Source organism: Fukomys damarensis, unplaced genomic scaffold (assembly GCF_012274545.1).
Source record: "Fukomys damarensis isolate Sample0158 unplaced genomic scaffold, DMR_v1.0_HiC HiC_scaffold_23, whole genome shotgun sequence".
Classification (NCBI taxonomy): Eukaryota; Metazoa; Chordata; class Mammalia; order Rodentia; family Bathyergidae; genus Fukomys; species Fukomys damarensis.
Window position 1 is genome coordinate 47,083,874 of NW_022900935.1, and position 7,548 is coordinate 47,091,421.

A 7,548-nucleotide genomic window follows, 5' to 3' on the forward strand; every position below is an offset into this window, starting at 1 on the left:
AAAAAAAAAAAAAAAAAACAATTGCTTGCTGCTCTCCAGTAACTGCTCGGACACACCCCCTCCCTGTGGGCTTCATGGAGGCCGTGGAAGATCTCAAGGAGCTTCTTGAAATGCTGTGAGGAGGTGGCCAGGGTGCTGGGTCCCTTCCTCACCCACCAGTCACCCACGCAGCCCTGAAGCCACCATAGCAACGGCTACACTGCAGCCACAGCCACCTGCTAAGAGCTCATTTTTGAGACAGGGTCGTTCTAACTTAAGCAGTCTAGGCAGGACTTAAACCTGCCATCCTTCCGCCTCAGTTTCCTGGAGTAGTACAATTACAGGCATGTGCCAGCACTCCCAGCTTGGACTTACTACTGGTAACAGTCTGAAAAACCCAGGTATATGTGGTGGTTGAAGTCCACCTTTGTCTACTTACTTTACATATAAACCTCTTTCTCCTGCCTTGTGAGGGGATCCACCTATTTTGTTTTTTGGTACTAGGGATCGAACTCAGGTCCTTGCGCTTGCAAGGCAGGGGACAGAACCACTGAGCTAAATCCCCGGCCCAGGATCCACCTGTTTTGCTGCTACCCTATGATTCTATCCCTAATAAAACCAACCTGTACAATCCTGCATAATTTTGGATTTGCTCTTTGGTCTTTCAGCACTTTCCACCTTTGGTGGCTGGTTCTCGTACACTGGGTTTTCCTGAAACAAACTTAACGGAACTTTCCCAAAGAATGTATACAAATGGCCACTAGGCACATGCAAAGATGGTCAGTGCCATTGAGGAAATGAAAATCAAATCAATCAGGCTGCACCTTCACAGTGAGTATGATGGTGTACACTGTAATCCCAGTACTCTGGGAAGCTGAGGCAGGGAGACAGCAAGTTTAAGGCTATCCTCGGCTAGTAGTGAGCTCGAGGTCAGTGTGGACTACATAGCAAAACCCTGTCTCAAAAAACTGGAAAAAAAAAAAAAAGATGTGACATCACGCCCTGGAACATGCGTATTAAAAAGAAAGCCACTTGTAATGGGGCATGCCTGTAATTCCTGCTACTTTTGTTGAGAGGCTGAGGCAGGACTTCAAGTTCCAGGCTAGCCTGGGCAAATTAGCAAGAGCCTACAGCAAAAAACAAAAACAAAAGGAAAAGAAAAAAGAAAAGAGAGGAAAAAAAGGGCTGGGGGCACGTAAGATAAAAAGGGTTGGGGGTGTGGCTCAGAGGTGGAGTGCTTGCTTTAGTCTGTGTTCAAAGCCCTGGGTTCAACCTCCAGTACTACAAAACCAAACCAAACCAAACCAAACCAATTAGAACAAAAGCAAAATAACAAGCACTGACAAGGAGAAAATAAAGTGTAGACGAGGACACGGAGAAATGAGTTATCCTTGCATGTCACTGCTGAGACTGTAAAATGGTGCAGCCACTGTGGAAGTTTGGAGGTTCCCCAAAAATTAAAACAGGGTTACTAAATGATACAGCCATTTCAGTCCTCATCATATACCCCAAATGACTGAAAACAAGCAGTCAAATATTCATAGCAGCACTATTCACAACTGCTGAAATGTAGAAACTCAAATGACCAACTGACAAGCCTAACTTAGGACCTAAGTTATGTGTGGTCCACCATGGCCCAAAAACATTGTCTTGATTCTCTCAAGAGTGACCGCATTCACATAACCTATTAAGTGTATTGTTATAATTATTCTATTTCAATGTCAAATTTTTTTAGTTTTTGGTGCTGGGGATCAAACCAACACCCCCAGCCTGTTTTTAATTTCTCACTATGCCTAACACACACATATTTTTGTTTTTGGTACCAGGGATTGAACTCAGGACCTTGCACTTGTGAGACAGGTGGTGAAACCACTGAGCTAAATCCCCAGCCCTCATTTTTTTTTTTTTAAAGGGGAAAGGGTTTATTTGACTCAGTTTGTAGAAGTTTTAGTTTAGTCCACAATCAACTAGCTCCAAAGCAGGGTGGCACCATGACTAACTTATAAATGAAACTGTATCACAGGTATGTTAATGAAAAAAACGTATACTGTGTACGGGCTTCAGTGCGCTCTAAGTTTCAGGGATCTACTGGGAGTCCTCAAGTGTATTCCCCACAAATAAGGGAGACTGCCGTATACACACAGTAAAAATTATTCAGCCATAAAAATAAAGTGCTGAGCCATGCTCCAAGGTGGATGACCCTTATCAACATCATGCTAAGCGACAAAGCCAGACACAGGTCATGTACTGTATGATTCTATTGATAAAAAATGTCCAGAACAGGTAAACCTGTAGAAACAAACAGTAGGGAGGTGGTTGCCAGGATCTGAGAAAACCCAGCATCACAGGCTGGGACCCATACCTGCTGACCAGGCTGCGCTAGAAACAAGGCCAGAAACCCATACTCCGAGAGCTCTACTGCCTGACACCCAGCCAGCACAATCGAGCGCTGATCTAATGAAGGGCAGAGGCTTGCAGTCCCGGGTCCCGAGATCAATTTTTTTGTTAACTGCCACTGTGACCATTCCTGCTTCTCTTCAGAACTGTAAAACAGAGCCAGTCAACTATGTATTATTCACAGGGCAACAGTCAGTGCATCTCGGGCAAGGGCAGATGGATGGTCAGTGTTCTGAGTACTGCACTGGCAATTCTGTGCCAACTGACAAACTAGGGAGTCCACAAATTGGGCTCGGCACTCACCACATGGCAGGGAGGAAGGGCTGGACCAGAAGGGGCCATCAGGAGGTGCTGGTGAGTGCTCCTCCACTACAGGCTGTCAGAGATGCTGTCGCCCCTGCAAATGTCACCAGACACTATGCTGCACTGTCACTTGTCAGAGTAATATACATTCTTTGCTAAGGCACATGACTTAGGGGATCCTTGGCTTTTAGGTGAAACGGAAGTGAAGCTTCTCCTGCAGATCTGATATTAGGAGAGCCACTCCCCAGTACGGCTGTGACAGAAGCCCCATCCAGGCTGCTCAGAACCTGAGAGAAGTGTTGCTCCTCACTCAGAAAACCCTGGGTGCTTCTTGATTTGCAGTGCAGCGGGGCACAGCTGTGGTTCACAGCCACCAATGGTTATGTCTTCCGCTAGCAGCCTCACCACCACGTTACCAGCAACCATCTTTATGGGGTGTGTGTGTGTGTGTTGTGTCACAGGGCAGCAGTGTGACTTCTCAGCAGTCGCTGTGGTCATTGAGCCCTGGGCAGAGCGACACTGTCCGGCAGAGCCAATCTTCTTGAGGGTGGTCTAAAACTTGTTCTCCTTAACAAAGAAAAGCCCAACTCCAAAACCCAACATCCTCCTCAGTTTCTAGGAACTCAGTGAACAGCCAGCGAGTCCTAGTTAACTCAATCTCCAGACTGAGAAAGTGGCCCTCTACCCTATACTGCCTTCATCTATTCTGAGGACAGAAGGGCCGGGTGTGTCCGGGCTGGTGGCAAAGACTGCATTTCCGTACTTTCTTTGCTGTGGACCCCGAATCTGAGGAACTGGTCCGGGGTCTTTTGCTCTTGTCTCCTGGCCAAGGTTGGGCTGCGAAAGTCCCTGTGGGAAAAGTTAAGAGGAAGGCTGAATTTAGAACTGACATCCACAAGGAAGCGGCAAGAAATACAGGGGGCATATAGGTTACATTTCCTCTTCTCTAAGAAGGACAGCTCCATGTCAAAATACAACATGCCTACCACTTTATGCTACCCTCGGCTCTCTGGGATTGTCACTGTGTAGGTTCTATGTTGGCCACAGAGAAAGCACCAATTAATGGCAGGTGTTCTTTAATTTGGAATGAAGGCAGTGGCTCACTGCTTTGCTGAAAATGGCCAGTGAGGAAATAGAGGAGCGAGACAGATGGAAGCCCTTTGCAATCTCCCTACTGTAATGTCCTGCCTTCTTTCCGTCATCTCTGGTCTGTGAGGTGGAAACTTAAGAGGTCCTACGTGCTCTGCCGCCTTACCTGGGGCCACGTTCTCATCAGCCCACTGAAAGAAGCCACACTGCTGTTCCCGTGGCTTGGCACACGTGTGGAACTGGCGCCCTTTATTGGGACCATCCTTCTGCACTGTTCTTGTGACAGCAGGGTGACTGCACAGGCAGGATGTGCTGCTACCACTGCCATCACCAGCATCACTGAAGCCATAAGAGTGGTGGCCTGAGCCTGGTGGGCGTCCAAGTGAGCCGCCCGGGGGTCTTGTTGTAGAGGCAGGGGCTCCTCCTGTTCCAGGATGGCCGCCATCGGCCCAGAGGAAGAAGTTGCAGCTACCAGTGTTGCACTTGTAGAACTGCCGACCCTGGTTAGGGCCCCCCTTGCGGACGGTGAGCAGCACAGCTTCCTGGCCACAGTTGCAAGTCACAGAGTTGCTCTCACCAGTGGCAGCAGCAGGCAGGAGGGTCTGGGCCTGAGCCTGAGAGGGTCTGATCTGTCTACTCCCTGGAGGCTGGGAGTGGCTGCTGTCCATCCTGTTCACTGACTGGCTAGCCTGCAGGTGGCCAGAGGGCTGGCTGTTTCTGGGAGGGCCCCGTGAAAACCGCAGACCAAGGATCTCCTTCAGGGTCTCATCACATCCACCAATGCAGCCCACAAACTCCAGGGGCATGGTTGGGGGAAGGCTCCCACGCTTGAATTTGAACTTCAACCTAGTGAGGCCAGAAGATGAGACAAAACATTACCACCTGCTGAGCGTCTTCTCCTTGGTCCACAGAGGGTGCTCCAGCCCCAAGCCATCCCTTCACATCCTAAGGAAGCCCATGCGAAGGGCCCTGACCAGCCAACCATGAGGTCTATACCAATGTCACAGGAGTGCAGAGTGGGAAGCAGAGTATATGAAGTCACCTGATTCATCACCCTTATATATATGCTGAAAGGTCCATTTCTCTACACCAGTGGTTTCCAAAGTGTGGTTCTAGAGCCCTTCGAGGTGAGATGGAAGCTAAGAATACTAAAAAGCTACGTCTAGCTTACTCACATTCTTCTATTCATGTACAGTAGTTTTCCAGAGGTGACAACACATGCAGTGCTGACTGAAGGGACGGACAGGAATTTAGTCTCGCAACAGTGTAAAGCAATGTCATTTTTTTCATTGGTAATATAGTATTTTGCTTTGGAAATTAGGTATTTTGCCCTAAGTCATTTAAAACATTTATATTAGTAAGCAATGAATTTCTATATATAAATAAAAATTTAAAAAAATACTTTGGTACTGGGAACTGAACTTAGGACCTTGTGCTTGCAAAGCAGGCGGTAGAACCACTGAGCTAAATTCCCAGCTAAATAAATATTTTAAAAGATGTCTCCACTTTAACTTCATATACAGCACATACTGAAAAACATTACCCACAAACACAAGCTTTTTGGACTTCTCAATGATTTCTTAGTGTGTGAGTGCTCCAGGGAGCAAGAGGTTTGAGAACCACTGTCCTAGACTGGGCCTCTGGGCTTTTTGCAGGAGTCTGGACACCATATTTAATACGTGAAGAATTTCCTGAGCCCAGTGCTGAACGATCTGCCTGGAGAGGGGAAGGATGCAGGAAGCTCCCCTCAGACTGGGCTATAATGAAAACAGCAGAGCAGGATTGGGCTGGCTGCCTAGGAAGCCGCTGAAACAATGCAGGGCCCGAGGACGGCAATCCCAGGATGCCCGACGCAGATTTCTGCGGGAGGAAGGGAAAGATGGTTTGAGGTACAACCCTTAAGAGGTGCTCAGCTCACCTGTACACAGGGGCCGGTTGACAAACTGGACATACGCTCCCATCCCTGCTGACCTCCAGCACTGAGTCGGGAAACCACATGGCCAGCCGGCATTCTGGGAAACCCGTGCAGCCAAGGTAGAACCTGGAAAGCAAGGGGAGGCTGGGTCAGACCACAGGAATACAGGAGACATGTGTGGCCCGTCACCCACCTGCCAAAGAAATTTTTTTAGCTGACTGAAGACTTTTTTTTTTTTTGAGACAGGGTCTCCCTGTGTAGTTGAGACTGAACTGGAACTCACTATGCAACCCAGGCTGGTCTGGAACTCACAGTGATCCTCCTGCCTCAGCCTCCCAAGTGCTGGGATAACAGGCACGTGCCACCACGACCAGCTGAAGACCTTTATTTTTTTCGAGGTCATTTAATGAGTACAAAGTCACTAATGTTGAATGACTTAGAAAAAGTAGCCTGCATTTAATTCTCACATCCTTGAAACTTGAGGAAGCTTTTGATTGACCCTGCTTTCTACTTAAAAAGCCACCTCCACCACCCATGGCCAAGTCACGTCCTGTGTAATGAGTGCGCTCACAGTCTCACTTCTTGTTGATTACAATCCAGGGCTGTGATGTGAGGACCTCAGTTTGTGTATGAGTAAACTGAAGCTTGGAACGAAAGCTTGGAAATCTACCCAGGGACACAGACAGCGAATGGGAGCCAGGTCTGGAAAGCCACCTGGCCAGAGGAGACAAACTTATCCCCACACCCACACCGCTCATCTTCTGTGGACATCCTCTCTTGACACCTTCTAGCCAGGAAACTGGACAGCTTGAGTCTGCCTCGGTACAGTCAAGCAGACAGCAACCCTGAACTCCAATTATATAAAGTGAAAATTCACCAACTCAGAAATGGGAATTATTAGGTAAATTCTGGAACAGTAAACTCTGAGAAAATGTCTAGATTTCCCTGCATGCCTCCAAGAAGCATTCTATCAAGAATTCTGAGATTAAAAAAGGCATTTTTTGCCCTTATATTTATAGTCCAATGATTACTAACTAGGAAAAGATTACCTACTGGGCAAAGAAAAAAAATCAGAAACATTAAGCACCAAATTACCTGCCCAGGACAAGCTAAGACTTGAGCGGCATCTGCTTCTACCTGTTCCCGGCTCTGATCCCACAGACCTCTAGTGTCTGAGAGCCAGGGAGGACCCCCTTCCTCGGGGTCACCCAAGCCACTGTGTACTGGGTAGGGAGGAGCTGGGGGAGCCATCTTTCTCATTTAATAGCAAGAAAGGAGCCCAGTGCTACAGCCCACGGTGGGCAGTATGGAGTGGAGAAAAGCAGCAGAGACCTGGGTTCAAATTCTGCCTTAACTGTTTGCCACAGATGCTGACTCAGAACCAATCCCCCAGCTGAGCTCCATTTTCACTTTTTTGGGAAAGTACTGGGGGCTGAACCTAAGGTCTTCACACTGAGCCACAATACCCAGCCCTTTCTATTTCTATTTTTTTGTTTTTACAGACAGGGTCTCACAATGTAGTCGAGACTGACCTGGAACTCACTAAGTAGCCCAGGCTGGTCTCAACTCACAGTGATTCTTCTGTCTCAGTCTTCCGAGTGCTGGGATTACAGGCGTGCACCTCCATGCCTGGGCCCAGCCCTTTTTATTTATTTTAAAATAGGGTCTGGCTAAGTCAGTAAATTGCCCAAGTTGGGCTTGAACTTGTGACACTCCTGCCTCAGCCTCCCAGAGTGCCTGGCTATACTCTTTAAAATACCTTCCATGGCCCGGGGATTTAGCTCAGTGGTTCTGGTGCCTGCCTGGCAAGCGCAAAGACGAGTTCGATCCCTGGTACCAAAAAAAAAAAAAAAAAAAAAAAAAAC

The 7,548-nt window shown here is 47.9% G+C and overlaps 1 protein-coding gene across 4 annotated transcripts in view; it reads right to left on the minus strand.

Annotated features, from left to right (window-relative positions):
• Window positions 1–2,221: 2,221 nt before the first annotated feature.
• Window positions 2,222–7,548, minus strand: part of Top3a (DNA topoisomerase III alpha) — a 29,723-nt gene continuing 24,396 nt past the window's right edge. For 3 of the 4 annotated variants that reach the window (XM_010637440.3, XM_033767269.1, XM_019209481.1), the window contains 3 exons: window positions 5,687–5,809; window positions 3,935–4,614; window positions 2,222–3,528 (listed from right to left, as the gene is read on the minus strand). In XM_010637440.3, coding sequence (XP_010635742.1) covers window positions 3,377–3,528; window positions 3,935–4,614; window positions 5,687–5,809 — 955 coding nt within the window. In that variant the 3' untranslated portion in view covers window positions 2,222–3,376. Of the gene's footprint in view, window positions 3,529–3,934; window positions 4,615–5,307; window positions 5,629–5,686; window positions 5,810–7,548 lie in introns of those variants that run through there. The other variant, XM_010637441.2, reaches the window with a different exon arrangement.